Source organism: Diceros bicornis, chromosome 14 (assembly GCF_020826845.1).
Source record: "Diceros bicornis minor isolate mBicDic1 chromosome 14, mDicBic1.mat.cur, whole genome shotgun sequence".
NCBI classification, from domain to species: domain Eukaryota; kingdom Metazoa; phylum Chordata; class Mammalia; order Perissodactyla; family Rhinocerotidae; genus Diceros; species Diceros bicornis.
Window position 1 is genome coordinate 26,990,973 of NC_080753.1, and position 26,627 is coordinate 27,017,599.

The 26,627-nt window shown below is 37.2% G+C and overlaps 1 protein-coding gene across 3 annotated transcripts in view; it reads right to left on the reverse strand.

Moving 5' to 3' along the window:
• Positions 1-26,627, reverse strand: part of ZFAND3 (zinc finger AN1-type containing 3) — a 329,977-nt gene that overhangs the window by 50,079 nt on the left and 253,271 nt on the right. For 2 of the 3 annotated variants that reach the window (XM_058554446.1, XM_058554448.1), the window contains exon 4: positions 9,343-9,408. The exons of the other annotated variant lie outside the window; for it this stretch is intronic. In XM_058554446.1, the coding sequence (XP_058410429.1) occupies positions 9,343-9,408 (66 nt within the window). The remainder of the gene's footprint in view (positions 1-9,342; positions 9,409-26,627) is intronic. 3 annotated transcript variants of the gene reach the window in all.

The window sequence follows — 26,627 nt, forward strand, 5'->3', positions numbered from 1 at the left end:
TAGACTATTACTTTCTCTTATAAACTATTCTGTGTTATGATGTGCTACCATGTGTTACTTTTGTGAAAATGAAAACATATAATTAAAAAACAAAGAAACGAGCACCACATGTTCTCTACTTGTTCCTTTCTTCTGGGTTAAATGTAGTAGCCAGAGAAAGGCTCATTTTGGCCCACTATAAATTTAAACTATTTAATGACGGTCTGGATTAGCTACTACTTCGAAATCCTGTTTTCCCTCCTCAGTCCCCAACAGTTCTCTCCTTACAACCTCAGTTCTCTGCTGCTACTTACAGCTGATGGTATTATCTATTTACTCAGAAAATGATGACCTTCTAGGATGAACTCCCTGGTTCATCTTGTCTCACCTGTCTGTACATTATAGGAGAAAATCTATTTATCTATACCTGCATCTCTTTCCTTATAGTCTTAGAGGGAATTAATGCTTCTAGGTTTTGCCTCTAAAGAATCTTGCTTGTGTATCTCTTCTATTTCTCCCCTAATATTTTCTATTTCTTTCTCTTTCCATGTACCTTTCCTTTGTTTCTTCTTTATTTTTTTATTTTTGTGAGGAAGATCAGCCCTGAGCTAACATCCATGCTAATCCTCCTCTTTTTGCTGAGGAAGACCAGCTCTGAGCTAACATCTATTGCCAATCCTCCTTTTTTTTTTTTCCTTCCCCAAAGCCCCAGCAGATAGTTGTATGTCATAGTTGCACATCCTTCTAGTTGCTGTATGTGGGACGCGGCCTCAGCATGGCCGGAGAAGCAGTGCGTCGGTGCGCACCCCCATCCGAACCCGGGCCACTAGAAGCGGAGAGCGCGCACTTAACCGCTAAGCCACGGGGCCGCCCCCCAACTTTGTTTCTTAACAAAGGCAAATTACTCCCCTGTCTTAACCACCTCCACACAAAGAAATGCCTGACCCTTCCCTCCAACTACCATTATTTATTGGTTTTTAAAGGCTCCACTAACTCCTTAACTAAATGACTTCTGTCTGCTGCCTTTATTTCTTTGTTATTCAAGTGCCTCTTTAATAACCTTCCACCAGGCTTTGGTTTCTCACCACATACACTAACTTCCTTCAGGTTTTCCAATGATTTTCTGTACGCCATAGGCAACAGCTTTCCTTAGTCCTCATGTTTCCTGGGCCCTCTTATGCATCTTTCATGATCCTGTATGAAGCTTTCTCCTTTCTTGAGCTTCCTTAACTCTCCAGCTTCTTTTTCTCTTTCCCAGCTCCCTAAGTACAGTCCTTGGTCCCTTGTTCATCTGTATTCATCCCCTTACCCACTTGTACACCTTTAATCATTGCTTTTAGATTGATGATTTCCAAACTAGGCCTATAGTTATAATTTTCTTCAGGTCTATCTATAATAACCTAAAATTTAGCTCACCAGAAACTGAAAATAGTTTCGACCAGTTTTTCTCCCTCCTTGTTCCCTGCCATCTGTCACATCTGTCTTCCCTCGGTTCCCCAGGTTTATAACTTTGCATTCTTTCTTCAGCCAACTCTAATCAGCCATCAAATCCTGTTGTTATTATTTTAAAACATTTTTCTCAGATTCATCTCTCTTCCTCCATTCCACTAGCCACTACCCACAGAACACTCCCTGAATAAATGGGATAAGCAGGAATTGATTTTTTGGTAAGTCAAATATTACTTTATATGCAAAAGGAAAAACTTATCCATATTAACCCAGTGGCAAGACATTTTATAGACTGAAGGACTCTCCTAAACATTAATTCTTAGTTTATCTGGTTTGTATTATTGAAATTATCATATATCAGGCTTCTTTAAAAAGAGGTACACCTATGCATAACTTAAGGCATCAAAGAACTCCATAAAAAACTACAATTTCTCTAACAGCAGGAAGTCTCCTGATAGGTTGCTTCTGAAGGTCCTGCACCTATTCATTTAAAGGCACAAATGACAAACAACTGAACTCCAGAATGCTCATAAACTCCGGGATCAAACTGGGAAGCCCTTTTCAAAGCATTCCTCTATGGCTCTGCTACAGATTTCTCCTCTCTCAAAGCTCTAATTACTATGGTTTAGTGAAGTTGAGTGATCGAAGTTGAACAGAGCTGTATCTCAATTTTCCCAAGTCTTAGGTGCTACTCAAAACCATTGCCAATATCTGCAGTTTTCCATTCACTAGAAAACACAATCCTATTGCTTGACTTTCCCTCCACATTCCAGTATCCCTTTATCACTCCTCCCAACTCTAAGGAACTAAATTCTAACCATTTCACCAGGAAGATAATTCCTTAAAAGAAAAAGACCACATGAGTATTATATTTGCTCCTAATGATTAGCATAATTTATCCTCCCTGTCCTCACTTTTAAAAACAAACATTAGTTATGTTTCTTGCCCTCTAAAGCTGGAATTAGCTGTATTTATGTTTCTGTACTTATTCTGTCTCTTTATGGTATAAGCTCCCAGGGGCAAGATGCATGCTTATCACTTATGCATGTTCCTACAGAATCTACTATAGGACTCTATCACGGCGGTCTTGTAATAAAGTACTGGACTGGCTGATTAACTACGGTGTCTCTGCTGGTCCTATATTCCACATAAGCAACCACTTCTGAAGGTGTGATCTATAACCATGACAGCAGGCAATACAATAAGATTATGGCTTTAATTGGCCATGATTATGAAACATTTGTGAAGACTCTTCATGAGGGGGGTGCCTTAGAAGCAGACACAGGTATGAGGAATAAATGCCAGCCCACCTGCTGGCAGGAGAGGCATTGGGACTGTCTCTTCAGATAGATGAGCAAGCAGGAAAACAGATAACACAACTTGTCTTGGAAGCAAGCAGTACGATGAGGCAGTAAAAACCCATCAGCATATATCATCCTATCATGGCCTAGTGTCATTCCCAGCCTCTATTAGCCCTCGCTGCATCAGCGCAAGTCCCAGACACTTTATCCTGTTTATAATTGCTGATGAGCAGTAATAAGGCCTCCATGCCTCAGCTCTGTCCGTTCCACTTCAGCACCCACCTATTAGGTAATAACTTTTATTTACAGCCTTGCTTGATATGCTGTTCTATTAGTACAGCCAGGAACTGAGTAGGGCAAAAAAAAAAAAAGTCTCCTTAATGGGCAGTATCATTGCGAGGCTTAGATGATTTATAATGCAGCTTTGTGGCTGTTCTATCATGCTCCTTCTGGTGAGACTGCATCAGGAAAGCTACATTTGTATCATGCTGTCCTCTAACAGACACACACGTGCTGTAGAGCAGCACCTGAAAGGCATCCCCCAGATCCACCCCCCTAAAAACCCAAAAGTTGCAAAGGAGGAGAGGGGTATTAAATTCCCTTGATATCCTTTTTAAATAGTGTTGGCTCAGGCATTTTGCCCCAGTGGAGCAATAGAACAGCTAATTAATGGAAGTTCAGGGCTTTTCTCCTTGGTAAGAGTGCAAGCTATGATAAAATAAATGACCATAAAGGCCAAAAAAACCAGTTGTAACTGCATTCAAGGATCCAAGCAAACTGAATTTGCACAAAGCATGTGGAGCATGCTTGAGCAGCTCAACACGAAAGCCTAGGCTTCTCATATACACACACCCAAAACAGCAATAAGCCTCATCACATTTCCTTTTCCTCTTTATACTGAAGCGCATTTCTATCCTTCAAGTACAAAAATTTCTCTTGATGAGACTGGCACCCTGGCTTGATATTCACTTATATCAGCCTTTTCTCAGAGGGGGTGCGACTGCTTCTCACAAGTAAAACCCAAACCAGCCCTCTGAAACAAGCTTCTGACGTCAAGTTCAGCAAATTTACGCGTTACATGTCTCCCCCACCTGTAAAACAAACACAGCGATTGGTGGCAATGGCACCTAACTCTCATTTAAGGGTACAAATGAAAAATAGTAAGTTCTCTCTAACCCTTTATGAAATCTATACATTGTGTGAGATGCTTTTAAATTCACCTGCTATTATTTACATACTGAGTATCAAATCATCTAATTATATAGTGCACCTTGTGATCTCATTCGATTAATATAAAAAACAACTCGGGCAGATTAAAGTTTTTACAGAAAAACACACACACACACACACACACAAGAAAAATCATTTAGCAGATTATTTCCCTTCCCTAGTTAACCACTCAAAGGCCAAAAATCACATACTGTCAGTAAACAGCCACTATGGCATACCATGATAACCTGTGGGTTTTTTCCTATGGTAAAACATGGCAAGATGGCACCTTTTAGATTAGAGAAATTTTTGCCAAATGTTTGGTATTCATTTTGTCCCCCACTCCAGAAATCAAATGAACTCCTTCGGGACCCAAGACGATGAGTGCACAAGGTAAAACATTTTTTTAATACTTTTTTCCTTGCGATGACAGATTTACTGTTTTGCTCTTTCTTCAATGGTTATATTAAATGCTAATAAAAAATGAAAGGTTTATATCTTCCCTAATATTCTCCTGATGGGAACTTGCATATTACATGAGTAGGTCAAATTTCTAATTTTCTGTCTCAAATGCTGATACTGCAGACCTGAGGGAAAACCTATACCTGAAGGACTAAAAAGAAAGAATGAAAAAGAACTGAATTACACAGTTGAACTCACACCCAAAGCCACCTTCCTTCAAAGCTCCACAGAGTCCTTCCTAGAACAGTCACCTACAGTGTGTGATATTGACCAATACAGTCTGTAGTCACTGACTCAACTCTCTAATGCACTGATTGAAATGTTTCCATGAATATTGACTCTACTAGCAGATAAAACACACAACTGTAGGTATTTCCTAAGATTCACAGGGCCACCTCTGATTTAACACTACCACCATTTAGCTTCTGAATCAATTTAAAACATCTTATATAAACCTCTTGGTAACATAATGACAATGCAACATTTCCCTTTAACTGGCTTCTAAACACTGACATTGAGAGTGTTTAGCAAATCAATCTTCTCTTAACTCTCAGGTGAAAGGGGGTTTCTTCTTTTGTCTTTGTAAGAATAGACAATAATATCACAAGCAGGTCGCCTGAGAGAAGGAGTCAAGAAATGGTTTGGGGTGGGGGGCTGGGGGGGAACAATGAACAACACAAGGCTATATTTAGTTCATGTCACTGTTTATCACACTGAAAGGAAAATAGGTGACCCAAAAGGATAAACATGTGCTTTCCTAAAGAAAAGAAAAGAAGAAAAAGGAAAAGAAAACTAAAGAAAGCAGGTAGGGGATATACAATTAAACTGAATTAACATGCTTCTTATAGAGTGGAAAGATGATATTCTCTGGAAAAACTTGCCTTGATGTTTAATGGGACAGTTTCTAGTTCCACCTGCTTTCATCTCAGGCTATACTACAGCCCCCTTATGGCCCCACAAATGGCTATTTTACTTGCTATTCTACTAATCATAATCACATTTTTAACATACACATAGCATTTTAAAACCAACATTTTTCAAGGCTATCAGAGAGAATGTTATTTACTCAACATACTTAGAGGAAGAAGAACAAAAGGGAATATAGATATAGTGGAGCAAAAGTCTGTTGATAGTACCTTCAAGTCTGTAAACTTGTCTATAACTTTTTTCTTATCTTAACTTAAAAAAAAAAGAGACTATAAAATGAAAAAAACAAAATAAAGCCATATAAGAGTGGTGAACTAGGTAGGGAAGGAGCAATTTCCTTTTTTTGTATGCTAAAAAGTCTACCCCTTAATATATTCAACCTAGGGCCTAGAGCTAGGAGTTGGTTAATGCCCCACCTGGAAGAAGCAGGGTCCTTGGGTTAGTCACTGTTCAAGAATCCTGCTAGAGAGAGACTGTTTTTCCAACAAAATTTAAGACGAGACATTGTTCTATCCATCCATTGTGACTTAAATTTTAGGTTCATCAATAGCAAGCTCCAATAAATGAAATACAAAATAACTTATTTCTTCTCCTGTAACTCTGCAAATAAATCTTATGAAAAAATAAGAAATCCTAAGAAAAGACAACGAACTTCTCTTCTTTCCTACAAGGCACTTTAAACATAAAAATATGACCTCATGAAGATGTTCACCTCAATACCCAAATATCTTCCAAATAAAGTTGTCCAAAGCAGATGACCATACCTCAGATCATAACATTCTGGCTGAAGGTATAACTTGATAGTAAGAAAAGATGAAGGACAAAAGGGAATCTTCTGGTGGTTTGTTGCCAAGGAGAGCGAACTCCTTCCTTCACAGTATACTCACTCTTGGCAGGAATGTTGTGAAAATTTACCAGAGAACATGTGCAAAACATTCTGAGCTCTTTGAAGAAATGTTGACTCTCTCTAGTAATCTGAAGGTGTGATATGCTTTAACTCTCACATTCTAAACAAAAGCAACCTGGGACTTGGCAGCACTTTTTCAGCTCTTTGCTGACTGTAGATATCCAAGAGCTCTACAAAGCCACACACACTTTTGCTTAATTTTTCCTCTGCTTAAATAGCAAAATGATCATGATGCTACTGTTTTTTTCCATCTAAAGATTACACAGAATTTAACCGTTAATAGTTCTATGTGGCTAAAAGCCAGCATCTAAAGAAAAGCCTTTCCCACCTAGTTCACAAATACAAACTGATCTTTCATTGCCACTATTGCTACTTTTTGCAATGTGCTTCTTAGACTCACAGTTAATGCAAAGCAATTTCTTAAAAAGAGTTTCCTCTCTCATTTTGATGGTTGCAGACCAGCCACTCTACACTGCTGTCCACCTCTCTAAATTACAATACCCTCTGATCAAACAGTAGTCACGTGAAACATAGAGACATTAATCAACCACTCAGGCTTACATTCAGGCCCTGGCTTATTCAACCACATGATACAGGGTCTAATGCTAATCTTTAGATCTAATTTTCAAAGTTCTAAAAAGAAAATGACCTGTTTACTCAAGAGATCACTAACCATTTTTGAGTGTATACTCCTATCTCAGATATGTAGCCATTTACCTTTAATATGTATATATTTGTATATGTATTTGCTGGTTTTAAATTAGTATGGACTAATATATAATTATGAAATGAATCCACAAAACAGAAATTTTAAAAGGCTGTGATAAAGAGCTTTTACTATTTTCTATCCATACCTCAAAGATTGTACATCATATATGCCCTTCTTCAGAGACCGCTGACTTAACAAACCACTTTATTCTAGCCTAAGTATCCTTTTTCTAACACACATCACTACTAAGCTGGAGGCTGCTTTAGGTCCAAACCTGTATAGACAGACTGGCTGGGAGGGGATTGATAAAATCTAATTCAGAGGCTTTCACGCTACGGCTCCTAAGAAATGACATCACTGTAAGGTAATTATTTACTGATCATCTATGCCTGCAATCATCTAATCTCTGTGCTCTGGGAGAACTACTGTCACTATGCCCCTTATGGTAGAAGCACCACAGAGCATGTGTTAGAGGCAAGAGTCCTACTCTTGAAGAAGCCAGACATAAAGAATACAAGAGCACTCCAGCAATGTAACACGAATAATCGGTGATGCTAAGAAAAATGCTCAGAATCCACACCATGGGCAACCTGCTGATTCCAGAACAGACAGAAAGATGGAGACAAAAACAGCCAACCTATGGTTCTCAAAGGAAATCAGTTAATTTAGCTCTGGAAATCAGGAAACTCTGTCCTCTAGAGTCAGGACCATTATTTAAGGCTGAGGCAGTATAGCTAGCTCAAGAAGCCTGAGGGGGCTCAGACAGGCTTCTTGAGAAGAAGTGCAGCAGGCTGAACCTGATGGCGTTTACCGTCTACACTGAGAAATCTCAACTTTCCTACAGGCTTTTTAGGAGATGACCTGCATATTGCATTAATTTCCTTCCAAGCTAGAAAGTCTCCATCTTTTTCTAGAATTATGAGAATTATGTATTCACCTAAAAGAAGGCCTGGAAATGTGTGAATGAGAACTCAATGAGTTTATCATTTCACATATGGAGACCTAAAAATATTACCCTCAGTTCCTAGTTTCAGTGTCTAAGCTGAGCACAGGAGCCTCTAAATCTCTCAGGATGACCCAATGTGCTCGACGCTCACTCCTTGACTGCCACCTGATCATGTCAGTAGTGCTAACAGCAAACCCTGCCCTGAGGACCGAGAACAGACGAAAAGAAGAAAGACTGAAGTACACCGTGTGTGTGAAGTGTTGGACCCGAAATCACCGGCTCTGAACGTTTTCAAGCTTCTGGCTGGAGTGGGTAGGAAGCTGGCTCTCTGACTTCCCACTGGCTAATCAGGACAGTCTGTCTCACTCCAGGGCACAGTTCTCTTCTATCTCAATTAGGAACTACCCAGTGGAGGCTGGGTACTGGGCACAGGAGGCATGTGACCATGCCAAGACTATCTCACATAGCCCTGCCTTAAAACTGATCATCTGGAACAGAAGAGTAAAATTAAATTCCTTAGAGTTCAATGCCTGAATGTTACTCTGGAACTGTGCAAGGACAGGCCTATTTGAGGTTTAACATCAAAAGTACGAGCATTTAAAGAGGCTGAGGTTTCAGTGTAAATTTGTACACAGAAATAGTTTGTGATTTTTCTGTTGGGGAGTTAAAAGGACTTTTTAAGTTATGAAAAATACTTTGTGACCTTTAGAAAAACAAAATAATTACTTTGACTCTTCTAAATATAATCCTTAAGATATTTTAAATAGCAGGCTGCATTATTAGAAAAGACAAATATTGTTTAAAATAAATTAAGCTAGAGGCTAAGGGAGCAATGGGCATTATTATGACTGCTCTTTAGAAAGCTACAAGATTCATGACTTCATGTTTAATAAAAATGTCACAGAGGCACAAAATTCTTTTGGGACTCCATGCATCTGAAAAGAATGATTTCAGCATACCCCATGGCTTTAAGACAAATGAGAGAAAATAATTTCCTAAAACTATTAAGACATTATAATAGCCAAGTTAAAACACTGATTATCTGTACTACAACTTCATTCACTGTACAGCCTCCATTATTTAAATAATGTTTTTTTAGTAAGTCCAAGACTTAGACAAATGAACCACATGCTAGAAACTGGGCAATGATCCACTAGGCATTTTCTGTATGTTTCATGCCTTAATAATATTCTTCAGACATTAGGAAGTTGGTGAATTTTGATGTTCACCTTCTTAGTTCTAGCTGCCAGCATTAACTCAGTCAACCTGACTTCCAAGAGCACCACTCTGACCCCTGCTCACACTCTACTCCCAACACTATGCACGTATACATCACTTCACAACTGATGGAAGAAATCAGAGTACCCTGGCAAGGACACCACGTTAAAACCAGTAGCTAATTTCTGTGAAGAATTCAGATAAGCATGAATCCAGATAAGAATGACGTACATACCTGTACCACAGGATCTTTTGGTTGGTGTGATTAACGAGACATGAGCTGTGTCTGAGCATGGCCCACCTAGAAACATAAAGGCAGGCACATCAGTCAGGACATATCCTCTACATGCCCATGGCTGCTATCTTGGATAAACAGAAACCTAAAAAGGCAGGGATCAACCTGCAAATATGCATAAGGAAGGGTAGTGGGAAAGGTGGAGGTGGTAAGGGTAGGTTAACTCTAAGGATCTATTTTAGTTCAGCAATTTAGCCTACACATCGATATTCTTTCTACATTATAATGTGTTTTTCATAAAAAACAACTGAGCCTCACATAATGTTAAGAAGTTAAAGGATAAACTTTTAACTAGAATTCAGATCCAGGTGAGAGGAAATTAGCCATAAGTTTGGGGAGATGAGTTTTTCCACAGAGCAATAAGCAGGAGTACTCCCTCTTAGGTTGATCACCCTACCTTTGACTTTATTGCAAAACTAGCCTTATCTGAAAGAGGGAACTCCTTAAGGAAAAACAAACTGTTTGTCAGAAGAAATAAAGATCATTTTAATATATAAAGAGAGCATTACTGACCAAAGAAGAAAATCTAGTTTAATTCTAAGAATATTATAGAGGGCCTTCATGGAATTTTTATGGGCTCAAAGATCTGCTGGATAGGTGTAATTCAAGAGTATGCAAGAGATCCAGTCAGTCAGTGGGTGAAGGCTTGAAAAGCAATAATTTCATTCCGCAGAATCAGAACCACCAACAAATTCTTAAGTTGATATTGATAAATACCCCAACAGTCTCCACCAACCATGCCCTACCTTCTGAAATAGGAAGTTACTGTATAAATATGAAGACCAGTGGTTCCTGACATGCCTTGGGATGGGCAGTGGTGGTGATCACAGTGGAAGAGAACACACAGCAAATGTTACATATATTTTGAAAAGGCTCCCTAAGTGACTATGACTAGCAAAGGGAAACATGGTTACTTGGCATAATTGTATGTCACCCATAACAAGATTTCATATCACTAAAGTCACTCATCAACAAGGAAGGAAAGATGAAAGAGCTCTGAGACTGGTTCCTAGAGTTGAAGATCCATGGGTTTAAGTACCTGAAGATCCCACCTAAGAAGCTCCTTGTTAGTCTACTCTTTCCTATACTAAGGTCGTAACAGCAGCAAAACCTAGTAGGTGTAAGACGGGGGGAAATATGAAAAAGGGGGAAAAACCAAGTAAGTGTGTTGTTTATGTCAAAGGGCACTTAGTGAAAACCTGCTGTGTGCCACCATGGGTTAGTTTCATGCTTAGGGAGCTTATAATCTTGTTAGGAAGACAAAATTTGTGTAAAGAAAGAAAGAACAGTACATGGCAGCAAAAAAGAGCTGAATGGAAAATGATCAAGTGCCAAAGAATATGAAACAAGTAATAAATGCTAATAAGAAAGAAGGATATTCATCATTGGCTGGCATCACCTGGAAATACTTCCCAAGAATTTGAAAATGAGGCAAGAATAAATTGAAAGTCAGAAAGACCAAAAGAGTAGGGAATTTCAACTGAAAAAATCTTCTAGAAACATTACATTCACCAGAGAAAGCTTAATATACTAAAATTCCAGAGGTCCAAATGGGCAACTATGGCATGAAAATAAGCAACATGGAGAGACAATGAACCGCAGGAAAACCTAATATCGACTCCACATCCTTGAGAACTCTCTGGGCACTGGCTTCTATAGCTCCATAAAATGCTATAGCTTCTGCTTCCATGTGAAGGTTTTTTGTTGTTGTTGTTAATTGAAGCATTCTTATTTCTGGGAAAATATAGGCTTTTCTAAAAAGTCTCAGTTTAAGTCCTATAACTACTCCCTACTTGCTGAGTAATTTGGATAAATGGTCCTCAGTTTCTTTAACAAAAAAATGGGGATAGTAAAATTGCCCATAAACCACAGTGTTGATGAGATCATCTGTACCAAAAGACTTCATCAACTATAAAGCTTTATATTATGTAACATCACTTTTTCTTCCACCAGATTTTATACTCCCAAGGGTCAAGACCCACTATGTCATCTACTCCAGGATCATGACTATGTGGACAGTGGGCATTTAATAGTGTTCATTAAGTGACCACCGCAAGCTGCTTGACCAAATCAGGAGAGTAATGTACATTTTTTAAAAGCTTTTTTTATTGACGTATAACATACAGAGAATAAAATACTAGAATGAAGTAAACAAATCTTAAATATATACCCTGAAAGGTTTTAACATATATACACCTGTGTAATGACCATCAGATAAAAATATGAGCACATTTCCAGAATCCAGAAAGTTCAAGGGAGTATTTTAAAAATACAGATTCCCAGGCCCTGACTCTGGAAATTTTGACGCAATAGGTTGTGGTGGGCACAGGAAGAGATTAGAGTACATTTTTAAACCAGCTGAGCACAATGTAAATATTAACAACACAGTTAGTTCCAATCTCTGATAACATTTCCTTTAACTTGCAGTTCAATATCTGGCTAAGATCACTGAGTTCCCACAACACTGAACTGCACAGAGCACAAGGGTCAATAACAGCTTAACTACCAGAATACTTTTTTAAAAGGACATAAAATAATTCATCCAGTAAAATTATAAGAGAAGGAATAACTGGTCAAATCAAAACCCTTGAAGAAATTTGGCTAGGACTCATGAATTAACACTCCCACGTTTACAAATGCAATCTTTACCTCATCTGTAGATTGAGAGTTTATCCTCTCTAAAATTCCTAACGAATGAATTTCTGCAGGTTTTGGCAAATATGCAAATAACTTTAAGGCCACCTAGCATATCTCAACATGCATCATCATGAAAGTGTTCTCCAGAGAGCTTGTTAAACTAACAACCCAATCCAATGTATTCACTACATTACAGTAAAGTACAAACAGAACTATAGTTGAGCCAAAACAAATTGACAACAAGAGTAACTGGCCACACACCGACGCACCGCTTCTCCGGCCATGCTGAGGCCGCGTCCCACATACAGCAACTAGAAGGATGTGCAACTATGACATACAACTATCTACTGGGGCTTTGGGGGAAAAAAAAAAAAGGAGGATTGGCAATAGATGTTAGCTCAGAGCCAGTCTTCCTCAGCAAAAAGAGGAGGATTAGCATAAATGTTAGCTCAGGGCTGATCTTCCTCACAAAAATAAATAAATAAATAAATAAATAAATAAATAAATAAATAAATAAATAAATAAATAAATAAATAAAATTAAAAAAAGAGTAACTGGCAGTGATAATACATCCCAGCTTTGATAACTGGACAATATTATAAACAGAGAGCTTGGAATTAAGTTTGGTCAGGCAGACTATAACCTATGAAACTCTTTAAAATGCAGAATAGATGCTTGTGAGCACCATATGTATATTCTACACTAATTGTGCTGTCATACAAAATTCCTATATTCTAAGATAAAAGGAGTAGCCACAAGAGATTACAATATCTACCCCTACACAATTAATTCCAAATCAACTCTGTTAAAATGAATGCAGGAAGTTAAGGGTCACTCAAGGGGAACCTTTTCAGTTTTTTGTCCACAACAATAAATATATAACATGGGCCCCATGTGGTTACAGCAAACAAAATAATTTTGAGAGTTGATGGTAAGGGTCAAAGTCAGAGCATCTGCTCCACCAAGGAATGGAGCTGGTTTTTCTTTACTGGGCTTTCTAAGGCCTGAGAGAGGGGCTGGCATATGGTCCCATAAATCACTGTAAACTCTGCTCTTATTCGTGGCCTTTCTTCCTCTTCCTTCCAAGTAGCAGGGTGAACATAGCTCAAAACTGAAGAGCAAGGTGAGGAAGCCTCTTTATGACTGGGTTATATAGGTGAAGGGGAAAGAGGGAGAGAGAGGGAGGGAGAGGGAGGGAGAGGGAGAGTTTGGTGGGATCAAGGTTGGGCAAATAAATGTATTTCTAAGCACAGAACAATTCAGACCATTACCCTCTAGCCTATATTAGTGGCAACTGAGTTTGGAACAGTAAGTTTTGTGTTTTTAAAAACTAACAAAAAATCATAAAGTTCCTTGCTTAATATGACAGGCTCTGGGGATTCTGAATCAGATGATATCAAGATTAACTAACCTGAACTTCTAGCCAATCACCATGAGTGCTTTTTGCTTTCTTTTGATAAAGCAAATTAAATATCTGAATTTTTTCAAGTTTCTTTATTATCTGGAGATATTTAATAACAGACTATCATTTTTTATTTGATATTACATTCAGAGGACTTTTTCCTAAGTTTCAACAACTCATAGTCTGGAGTTTGCAAGTAAATAATGTCTGTGGTAGCTTGTGGTTTGTGACCAGAAGTCTGAATACTCTGTCTTGTCTTCTGGCGATGCTTCTATTCTTGTATTAAAGGTGTCATACATAATGCAGCACTATGGATCGCATTTGCAATTTCACATGGGAGCCATGAAATGAAACTCTTCAGCTGTATTCCTAACAACTAGAAATCGTTATAGCATTTGCAATAGGGTAGTAGATTTTCTTGGGGAAACAGTACTGATTTCAGCCCTGTAAAGTGGAAGACAGGGGTTAAATCTGCATACTAACTTCACTGTAACCTGCAAAACCAGAAGGACTGAATAGAGGTACCCCATTAACTATCAACATTCACATTTCAAGCCAAAGTAGCAGAATTCTTAAATTTTCTTTTTCAGCCTCCTGTAGAGTTACTAAGCATGTCAAAAAACTCTGAGCTACCATGTAGTAGTCAATTCCATAGACTGGCTGAAGATTATGACTCAAAGAGGAAGTAGAGAACACAGGTTTGGAGGGCAGCTGCATTTAGGCTGGCAATCATCTTAGGCACTCAAAATCTAAGGCTGAGTAAACACAGAAAAATAGTATTTCTCCTTAACCTTGAAAATAGAGATCAACAATCAACCCAGAAAGGTTCTGTTAAAACTGCCTTGATGACTGGTTATTTTTGGCTCCTGGTTCCACTAGCCCTCATTGGCTGCAGTTATACCATGTGCTAAAACACATCAATTAGGAAAAATGAACTGTCAAGGAGCCAGTCAGCTAAAAATTGCCAGAAGCTCAATAATCAAACAAATATTCTAGGATCAGCTCTTTTACGGTAACTGGAAAACATTAATATACAAAAATAGCCATTCCTTTTGCAGATTTATAACACTTCAATATTCTTGCTTAATTAACATTACATTTACATAACAGTATCTAATTAATTTCCAACTAAAGACACTGTGGGCTAATTAGAAATGCATCATCCTTTTTTAACCAGCTTGTCAATTCCACTCTATCATAACCTGCATATTGTTTACCTTTGCAGCATCTCACTTTTCCACACTCACTGTTCGAATGGTAATTTCAGACAACAGATTCAAGGGCTACAGTTCTCCTCTGTCTCCAGAGATCATAATATGGAGAGTTTTTTGATGTGGCGTCTCAAGAAAAAAATCTATGCAACGGACATAGTGAAATAAACTCTACACTGTCTCCTGATGTGGCCATACTAAGAATGTAAAATCATCTTTTAAAAATATTTAAAGAATCTATATTTCTTCAGCAGTAAAGTATTCCCTCTTTAAAAGCCTTCAATATACTTAAAATAGTAAATGGTAATAAATGAATATCAGGTACAGATCAGAATGCACAAGAAAATAAGTCATCTCTTCAGAAAAGAGAACTCTATCCTCCAATCTCACCCTAAACCTGCAATTCATGAATTGTTTTAATCAGGAAGGACATACCTAATCTGTCTACATAATTGAGTTTGAAAAGCACCATCGATTAAAAACAAGGATACATAAAGATATAACGAGTGGGAATCTAAGTTTACAGAAAATCTTCAGCACAAATACTAGCCCTCCCATTTCCCCAAATGAAACTTTCAAATTAAACCATTTACAAAGCTTGTTACAGAATCTAAGTGTTAATCTCTTAGTTAGAAGTTCTAATCCTAACTCATTGCATGACCTCTCACATCACTTAGATCTAAATTAGGGATTTATGAGAAGGGAATTTTCAAAGTGGTTAGAAGCTGCTATTGGTAGCTATCTATTTTGCTCATAAAGGGTTTCTCAACAAAATTTTATTACCATTCTACCCTTACCCCCCTAAATAATTACAGCGCTGGGCAGCCCCACAAATATTTGTGTGTGTGTGTATGTATGTGTGTGTGTGTGTGTTCTTAGCCTATCTGCTCAATAGAAATAAAATTAAAAATTCTCCCACACCACCTTCCCCAGGGAACACTACTAGGAGCAAAATGAAATCAGGAATGTTTTGCATTTGCCCAGTACTGACAGACTATTTTACAAGAGAGAGTGGACATCCCTACCGGGACCAGAGGATGTGTTTTGGAAGAAATGCTTTCTCCTGACTCAGCAATGGGCTTAATGGAGTGAGCCTCAAACGTAGGGGCAAAGTCTTACTCATCTTGGTATGCTATCTAGCATATCAGGTGTTCAAAATATATTTTTCAGTATTGAATGAAAATGATCCAGGCCAAAAGCAACTATTGGACATACACAGCCATTCAGAAGGGAAATGCAACTATTAACAAATACAGTTGATTTTTATCATATTTACATGTTGATCTAGCACAGTAGTTCTCAAACATTTTGGTCTTGGCACCTTTTTTACATTTAAAAGTTATTAAGGACACTAAAGAGCTTTTGTTTATGTGGGTTATATCTAGTGATATTTACCAGATCTGAAATTAAAACCGAAAAAATTTAAGAATATATCTTCATTTAAAATTCATAAAAATAATTACATGTCAATATAAAAACATATTGTTTTATGAAAAATAGCTATACATTTATAAAAAATAATGAGAGCAGCCGGGCTTAAAGGAAGACACTTGGATTTTCATATCTGCATCTGCATTCAATCTGTTGCCATGTATTGTTTATATGAAGCCTGTGAAGAAAACCACCCTCACACAGCTATGTAGTTGGAAAAGGAAGGACCTTGTGGACACCCTTAATGGGTCTTGGGGACCTCTATAGATCCTTGGACCAAACTTTGAGAAACACTAGTATAGAACAAAACAGTGAATCTAAAGATTAATATAATTTCCAATTTCTCTATACTTTCCTCACAGGCCAATTGGCTTATTCTAGTCTTGCAAAGACCAATCGATGCACTAGTATAAATAATATAAAAGGTTTGCCTAATTCCAACAAAATGTTAATATTTAAGTAACTAAAGGCCAGGGATAGTAGAATAAACTCTACAAGTCATAATTTCAACCCAGGACATTCTATTTCTGCTACTTATGTAGGAAGAGTAAAAACATGTTTCATGGAACTCTGAGCAAACAGTCAAATTTGTTCAATTTTAGTTTTTCAGACACAATCTCTCATCTAGAACCCTTACAACCAAAACAGAGCTTCCCATATGTTAAGATACTGACAAACACCCACCACCAATACTCCAAAATGTGATGAAGTCTAACAGTAATCAACACTTAAATTCTAAGACAGCACGATCTGGGGATCCAAACTAGAATCTTTTCTTAAGAGGTCAAAATATCACCTGGCTAATAAAGTCAGTTCTATTTTTAGACACTTGTTTCTCTCCGTGACAAAGCATATTTAGCATGGGTATGAAATCAGGAGCTGTCACTTCTCCAATTTAGGCTTTTCAGTTCTGACTATTTACAGGCTTAACTAAGGCCCAACTCAGATTTCTATATTTGCATTTTACCATCAACACGAGCATGAATCTTGTACCAACATTACTGGTGAAACCACTCAGTATTAGAAGAGCTTTTATTTTTTTGACATAGTTCAGCTACCAAGAGTGTTTTCATAAATCTTGGCTTGCATGAGCAACTAAAAGGCTCAATGCCTTCCTCAGAAAGGGAAGTAATTTGTGCATGTTCTTCATAAAAGGGTTCCGAGAAAATGGAAAAAGACATCTATTTAGGCCATAGGTATTGCCCCGTGGACATTTAAAAAGAATTTTGAACACAGGTGCCCTTCTTCCCTGAGCCTTTGCTGAGCCTCTCCTATGGGTAGCTGTACCACAGCTGGCAACGTGTTCAGAGTTACACTAAATAGAAGGTATCTTAGTCCAACCTTCTTGTTTCACAGAAGTGAACACTAGCAGGTCTTACTAATAGGACCTCTCTTTGCAAATAAAAGTTGAAAATGTCACAATCTGAATTATGCAGAGAAGTATTTATATTGATATTTTGCAATTTAAAAAATTCCTTTCCAAGGTGGCATCCTATAGTTTTTATTAAATCTAAAGAATCATCCTTTTGATAAATCAAAAAGTAAAATGGTTTATCAAGTAACAGAGCACATGAATACAAAATGTAAAGTTATATGTAGTCATTTTTTGGCATTGGCAGCTCTAAATTTTTGGAGAGAAGTTCACAAACACAATTAAAATATATTCATGCAAGGTTAAAATAACTACTAATATACCCAAACAGATGCCCCTATTATAATATGATTATTTCAGCCAAACACTTCTGTCATAATAAAGCTTAGATTTAGTTTAAAATCAGCACAGTGTAACCCACGACCTGTATCTACACAAAATAAAAACAATGTAACAAGTGCAAAAGGTTAAAGCTGTGTGAAGTGTGGTTGTTCACTGTGACCTTTATTTTCACAGCAAAGTATAGAGCATTTCATTTAATAAGAACATTAAAAAAAAATCTGCATTTGCAAAGAGGGGGACAGTGATGCTGCTGCTTCAAGAGCTAGCCTGAATATCAATAACTGTATAATCTCATAGGTGCCTGAGGAAATCAGGAAACCAACCTTCCAGACTAGCAGACTTCTTCAGGGATCCTTGAAAATGAGTGTCTCAAGTTTGCTAGTCTTCTCTCTTGCCAAGGGGAATCTTGAAGCGGGAAATTCAAGTGATAAAAGAAACACCTATGAGCAAAAGCTGTTATTTCCACGAAGCAGGTGGCTATTTGCACAGTTAAAAAAAAAAAACAAAACGTGTCTCCCATTATTCTGAAAGCTCTGTTAAGAGATGAATTGTCACCACAAAACGACAACCAAATTTCAAAATTTGGTAGGGAAACTACCTTTTTGAGTTGCCTCATCTTGAGGTTACTGAATGGCATAGAAAATAATAAAAGAATATTAAGTAGCTATTCAAAACAGGTTCAGGCAATGAGAAGCCTCTTTTTAATGTATCAAAACACATGAAGTTTCCTAAAGTAAGAAAAATTAGAAAAATTTTCTAAATATTTAAATCACTAAGCATTTACTGAGTACTGCCTTGCCAAGCACTGTGCTGGCTGCTCTGGGGCGAGCAAAGCAGCATAAAATAAGGTCTCTGCTAATTTTGGGTTTAGCCTCTAAACTGGTACAGAGAGATGACATTCTCATGTCAAACCAAGACAATATGTGATTAGATATTACAAGTAGGAAGTAGAGGAATTCCTTGGAGGAAGCAATCAGCATGGATGAAATGGTTTTAAGGTGGGTTTCCAAGAGCATGAATAAAAATATACTATGAGTATTTGTTCTGGGGACAAAAGGAACTGGTTTGGTTCAGAGCTGAGCATTAGTGCTGGGAAGGGTAGCAAGGTCAGATACAATGAGGGTCCAGATTATGGGGGAGAATGGCTGATACAAGATTAAGAATCTGGATGACCAAATAGGCAGTGATGAGTCAATGAAAGAATTGCCTTTTCTGTTTAACATGATATCAATGGGAGATTTTAGCTGACAAGTTTATGGACTAGGGCAAGATTAGAAGCAAGAATCGTCTAAAGATTATGGCTGTAATCCTATGAAAGCACAACAGTAGCAGTGACAACTTCCCAGACCTTTAATATTTCTCCACTGAACTAACTAGAGGATCATAAACAATGACGATTAGGAAATATAAACAATATCAGAGTAATTAAAAATAAGACTTAGTTTGTGTACTTGGTAAAATACATACTGTAAAATTAAAAGGACCTTTAATACAAGAAATTTAAAAGATAACAATATTATGCATAATTTTATTGCAATAAATTTAGAAATCTAGATGAAATGGATGTTTTAATAATAATATTAATTGCCGAAATTGAATTTAAATGAGGTAGAAAACATAAATAGTCCAATATCAGATATCAGGCCAATCAGTTTTTGAATAAGTTCTTCAAGCTTTCAAAGAATAGATATGTTACATAATATTAGAACATAAGACGGCTGTGTTAGAGTACAGGAAAAGAAAAGTTAAAGAAGAAATCCATATGACCATCTCAATAGATGCTGAAAAAGCTTTTTATAAAATTTAACACTCCTCTCTGATGAAAAAAAATTAGCAAGCTATAAATAGAAGTTTCCTTAACCTGATAAATAATATCTACAAGAAACCTATAGCAAATATGATATTTGTAAAATATTACTAGAAGTAGTCTCATTAGAGTTAGGAATGAGAAGAAAACCATATAAAAATGTAAACAGGGGGCCAGCCCCACGGCATAGTGGTTAAGTGCGCTCTGCTGCTGGCAGCCCGGGTTCGGATCCAGGGCGCACATCCATGCACCACTTGTCAGGCCATGCTGCAGCGGCATCCCATATAAAGTGGAAGAAGATAGACACAGATGTTAGCCCAGGGCCAGTCTTCCTCAGCAAAAAGAGGAGGATTCGCATGGATGTTAGCTCAGGGCTGAATGTTCCTCACCAAAAAAAAAAAAAAAAGTAAAGAAGAAATTCTAGCAAGAAATGTATAAGGCTTATATCATTTTTTAATATATCTTTCTCAAAAGAATATCCAAGAAAGTTTGAATAAATTAAGATAAACAATATTCTTACATGAGAAGCCCCACTAGTGTATTAAAATGTCAATTATTCCCAAATAAATTTATATATTCAATGTAATCCCAATCAAAATCATGCTGTAATGTTTAACAGAATTTGACAAGTTGACTATAAAATTCATCAAGAAGAGAAAATATGAAAGAATAGCCAACAAAATTTAGAAGAAGAAAAACTAAAGGGGACTAGCTCTATCAGATATCAAAACATACCACAAAGCTATATTCCAGTCTCAGGAATACACAAGTAGACCAATGGAACAAAATAAAAGAGCCTAAAAACAGATCTATGTTTATATAATAATAATGGCACTTCAAACCAGGCCTAAATAAATGGTTTTGAGATAATCAGTTATCCATTTAGAAAAATAATAATAAATCCCTGTATCTCATACCATATATAAATTCCAGATGGATTCAAGAGCTAAATATAGAAAAAGATAAACTATAAAAGTATTATAAATACAGAAAAAAATATTTTTATAACCCTGTGATGGAGAAATCTTTCTAAGAAAGACACAAACCTAGAAGACAAAAGACAACAGACTTGAATTTAAAAATTTGTAAATTTTCTAATGGAATACAAGGCACCCAAATCAAAATTAAAAGCCAAGTGACATACCAGAAGAAAATATTTGCAAGATATGTAACAAAGATTTATTATCCAGTATATATAAGGAGTTCCTACAAATCAGTAAGAAAAGGATGGCTAATAAAAAAATAAATAAGCAAAGAATACAGATTAGGCAAATCACTGGAGACATAAATAGCTAATAAACATACAAAGCAGTGCTCAATCTCACTATCAGGAGAGGTCAGGAGAAGGCAAGTTAAAATGAATTATTCTATTGCCTATTGCCAAAAAAAAAGGAAAGGAATACTTACCACTGGTAAAAGTATGGGAAACACTCTCAAACACTATTCTTGGGAATATAAAGTGGTAATGTCATTTTGGAAATTAATTTGGCCATGTATAACAAAATTTAAAATACACATATTCTCTGACTTGTTAGTTCCTCTTCCATGTGTTTATCACTGAAAAATGACACATGTGCCACTAGTCTCATTCAAAAATGTTTACTTCACATGGCTTATGGTAGTGAAATATTAGAAACAACCTCAAGAGAAAAGGGAAAAAAAATAATACGGAACAGGCATATGGAATAATATGGAATATCAGAAACAGCCTCAAGAGTAAAGGAAAAATATAATAATATGGAATACTATGGAATAATAATATGGAATATGGAATTAGGCAGATCTCTGTGTGCTGACCTGGAAAGATCTTTAGTACATATTGTTAAATAAAAAAACAAGTTATAAAACAATATGTATAGTATGTTCTCATTTGCATAAAAATAAAGAAAACCTTGTATGTAAGTAAACATATATATAACTGCATAAAAAAGAATATATAACTCAAAATGAATAAACAGTGGTTATCTCTGGAAACCACAGGTTGGGCTGGGGTGGAGGTATTAAAGGAGTATTTTCACCTCCTATTCTATATAAACCTGTATAGTCTTTGCTTTACTTGTTACTTAAAAAGTAGGATTAGGGAGCTGGCCTGGTGGTGTGTGGTTAAATTCGCACACTCCACTTTGGTGGCCCAGAGTTCGCAGGTTCAGATCCCAGGTGCAGGCCTATGCATTGCTTATCAAGCTATGCTGTGGTAGGCATCCCACATATAAAGTAGAGGAAGATGGGCATGGATGTTAGCCCAGGGCCAATCTTCCTCAGCAAAAAATGAGGACTGGCAACAGATGTTAGCTCAGGGCTAATCTTCCTCACCAAAAATATATATATATATATTTATAGGATTAAAATTTAAGGAAAAGAAAAAAAGAAGCCAGCAAATGAGTAATTTAAGAATCATGATTTTGCTTTAATCTGGTCTTTATTTTGACTACAAGTTGAAGGTCAGATGACACTACAAGTGCTTGAAGAAGTTCTGACCCAGCTAACATTATGGAATAGAAATAATTTCCAAAAGAAAACACTGCTAAACTGTCAAGTCCCTCTGCATTGTGACAAAGATTAATTTAATGATCCCATACATTGATTCCTGGTGACTTACAGCCATTCAATTCAATACTGCATATAAGTGTACACTATCATACTATACTACAAAGTATCAATCTTTTTAGAACACAGTCCTAATAAGAGCAGCATGCTTTACAGAATGAGCTTCGGGACAGATAAGTGCACGGAAAAAAAAATACTTTTAAATTAAAATCAAAAGAGACATTTAAAGTTTGGGCATTCTTCATTATGAGAAAGAATCTTCCACTTGGAGACTATTATATATCAGAAAAGCTCCATCTGTTGTATAATTATCTCTGATAAACGGCCTGATGCTTCGAGCTTCATTAGAGAAAAGGGAAGAGCAAGACATACATAGAGAATTGTAAATAAATCTCCCCACCATATTTCACTTAAAACCAGCCCAGCAGGAAGTCATAAAATATTTTTTAATAGGTAATATTTTCTAAATGTTCTACTAGAATAAGCCAGCCTGTGTGCCCAATATCTGGTCTTCTGAAGCAGGCCTAGTCTGAAAAAGGGAAAACTAGTTTCATTTAGGGATTATTAGCAATTTAATTGGTAAAACAAATAAAAAGTTTAGTCACTTGATGGCAGTGATGTTAGTTTTCCAGGGGACAGATAAGGGCTTGTCAGACAGGAATGAAGACTAGTCGCCAACGGAGCCCATTGCATGATCAAAGATCCAAGGGCAGTCTAGCAACGACATCTGTTAAAATGCACTAACATTTTATTTTTTAAATGCCTGGGGGAGCTAAGGTATCACCAGCAACCAGTTTCCAAGGCAACAATGGAAATCTCTTTGTTCAACCAAATTAATTTAACCACAAATAAAGAATGTTCTCGAACTTCTATTTGGGGACTCACTGTCATATTAAAGGAAAATCCTGCAAGCACTTAGAAATAAAGCTTTAATCATCAAAAATCTTCACTAACATTTCAGTTAGTATGATTCTCACTTTTTCTGTATATCTTCTTTTGGCTACAACAAAAGTATCTCTTGGGTAGAGGCAGTAGAGAAGAACAGGAAAAAACTGGAGCATTATGGATGAAAAACACCCAGGGCTGAGTTCTAGCCATCATGTCACTCACAGCAGGTCACCACGCAAACCTTTTTCTCATCTGTAGGAGAGGAAGGAAAATAGCTGTCCAGCCTATGTGGCAAACTGTCAGGATGATCCCAGGAAAATAATGTCTGTTAAAGTGCTTTGTACAACTGTGGTTGGCAAACTTTACAGTGGTTCTGTAAAGGACCACCGGGTCTCTGTAGCAACTACCCGATTCTGCTGTTGTAGTGCAAAAGAGCCACAGACAATGCACAGATGAATGAGCATGGTTGTGTTCTAATAAAATTTTATTTATGAACATTAAAATTTGAATTTCATGTAATTTTCACATGTCACAAAATACTGTTCTTTTTATTTTTTTCAATCACTTAAAATCATTCTTAGCTTGTGGGCCATACAAAAGCAGGTAAAGGGCCAGATTTGGCCCAGGCCTGTAGTTTCCCAACTCCTCTTGTAAACTATAGTTTTAAACATGTGTTGGTTGCTGTTTACTTCTTGGTATGTGCCTCTATAGAGCTTAGGATAATGTTCTGTATGAAGTGGGCCCTCTCCAACTGATAGATTAGAAAGTCAGAATATTTGAAAACAAACCCATTTCTTGCCATTACTCTTCCTTAGTAGCAGGTGTCAGTTCTTTTCCTCTCCTGACTAGAAAGAAACAGACAAGCCAACTCTCCTCCAACACCTCAATTTCCATCCAATATGTAGCGGCATTGGGGAGAAAAAAAGCAAACACAAAACCTTGGTAGGCATGTACATTCTAAGGCTCCCAAACAAGTCATAAGTAGGGATGCCCAGGCCTTTAAGAGCATAACAGGAAAGCTGATTTATAGAAGAGATAAAGGAAAAGGCATTTTCTCATCGTCTAAGTCCAATCTGGTAAAACTCTGACTTAAGCTGATCAGTCAACTACCATCATTTAAAAACAACAACTGGTTTCAGTGTTCTATCTACAGCTGACATAATCCTTTCTCTCTTCAAAAGTTGGGTTTATCACACTTTATCTCCTCTATGAAAAACTCGGAAATAGGGACAACAGTAAATAGGTAGTAGCAAAAGCAGAAAGAAATGTTATTTTGTTCTGTTTGTGCAACAACACCTCTTCCTCTGTAGTTTACATTTGTATGCAACGTCCTTTATTCTACAAATCACTATAGAGAAGGCAGCTATGTGGTGTGGTGCTGGAGAGCCAGGATATTCTGTGATCTTGGGCAAGATACTGAATCATCCTGTGCCTCCATTTCCACATCTGTGAAACAGATATGTTAACAGTACTCAAATCTTACAGTGTAATTATGAAGATGAAGTAGGTTAATATGGATAAAGTATTTGGAATAGTGCCTAGTACTTGATGAGTACTCTAATGTTAGCTGTTACCATTATTATAGCATTTAAATGCTGTGACAAGTCTTTTGGTCACTATTTGAATTTTGTTTCCTCTGTTTTTTGAAAATGTTTCCAATGGCTCAAGTTCCATGGACTCTTCTGCAGACACACATAGGATGGGAGAGGAAGAGAGGTGTACGTGTTCAGACAAAGAAATATCACTTGGAGCTTTTGGATATGTTTTATTTGACCTTCCATCAGGTGTTGTAAGAAATTCTTTTGGATAAAAATCTGTCCTGTTTCTCTGCTTTACACACTCTTGTCAATTGTTCTTACTCTATCTGCAGTCTTTTCAAAACAGCATTAAGGTACCCAGACTCTCACCATCTTCCTGATCATATATTTAACAGTGAGAAGTAGAAAGCAGATATAAGCAATACTTACTCCCTTGATTATTAGGAAAAAAGTAAAACCTTTTTTCAAGTCCCAACGAAGACAGAGCACTTCCAGTTCTACACAATAACAATGGATCCATAACTACTGTATAGTTTACAAACTATGTAGTACTTGGATTTGGAATCCCAAACCCATTTCCCAGTAACTCCCACACCCTACTTCTCCATACCTCGCTAGGGAAAGCTAAGAAGGACCAACAGATAAAATTCTGGTCCCTTGAGGATTACTTATATTAAAAGATCAATACAAGTAATCCCCTACTGCCTCTTCCTCCATCTTTCTTCTCCTAGGTAGTTCACAGCTGAAGAAAATTGCAACGTGTCAATGGATCACATCGTCTAATCTCACCTGGGTCTTCACTGCTACTCGGCAATCACTTAAATTATCTCATGTTGATTTATAATGCATCCGCCCTGACACTTTTGACAGCTTTAACAAACCTTTCTTATTTTTCTCATCTCTATATCCTTCACCCACAAACCAGGTACACACCTCCTCACTCTAGCATAGTTTTCAACCTAGGTGAGGTAGCAAAACCCACCTGAGAAAGCTTTTGCAAATGATATGCTTATTAACCACCACTCCTGCTGCTGCCTCCCATTCACCCCCAAATTCTGATGCACTTGTTTGGGAGAACAAGCCAGAATCTCAGGGAGAGGCATATATATTTTTAAAGGTGACCTCCTCGTGAGTAGAGACCTAATCTTACTCATTTCTGTACCCAGCACTTAATCTAGTGCATCACATATAGTAGGCTCTCAGCAAAGAGTGCTAAATGAAGATACAAACCACTGAAACAGTTTATTAAATCCATCTCATGACCACCAAATCCAAATGTCCAGTTGACAGTCTCTGCAGCATCTTCACAACGTTGAGGCAATATACTACAGTGGCTGAAAGCATAGGCTCTGGAGCCAAATGAGTAGGTTAGAATGTGAGCTACACTGCAAAGCAGGAGCTCTGCAACTTTGGGCAGAAGTTACTGAACCTCTCTATGCTTCAACTTGCTCATCTGTAAAAGAAAAGGATAATAAAAGCATCTACCTCATAGGGTATTGTGAAAACTACATATTAGTACATGTAAAGACCTTAGAAGAGTGCTTAGAATATAGCCAACACTTTATAAACGTGAGCTAATATTTTCAATATTATTACTAAAGCCCACATCATAAGTTGAAATTTGTTTCTTGGCTTTTGTGACTTCGCCCACTATCACTCTCCTCCTCTCTGACTTCTTCAGTTGTGTCCTCTGTTTTGGTGTCACTCACTGCTTTTCTTTGCTCTCACCCTTGGCAATCTCATTTAACCCCTCAGCCTTCACCTATCATCTCCATGTGGATGAAGCTGACTTTGACTTCTCTCCAACTCATACTGCCCAGTTGAACACTTAAATCATTGTCATATCTCTGATTAGCAAATCTCATTTCCCCAGATCTGTGAAAACCCAAGGATTACAATAACAAACCCCAAAAGAATTAGGATATAAAATTAGCTTCACAGAGTTTAACATGAAGATGAACAGACAATGGTGTAAAGCAGTGATGTCACCAGAAAGAAAATGGATCTGAAGCTAGCAGAGTTAGACATCCTTAATCAGACTGAAGGTATT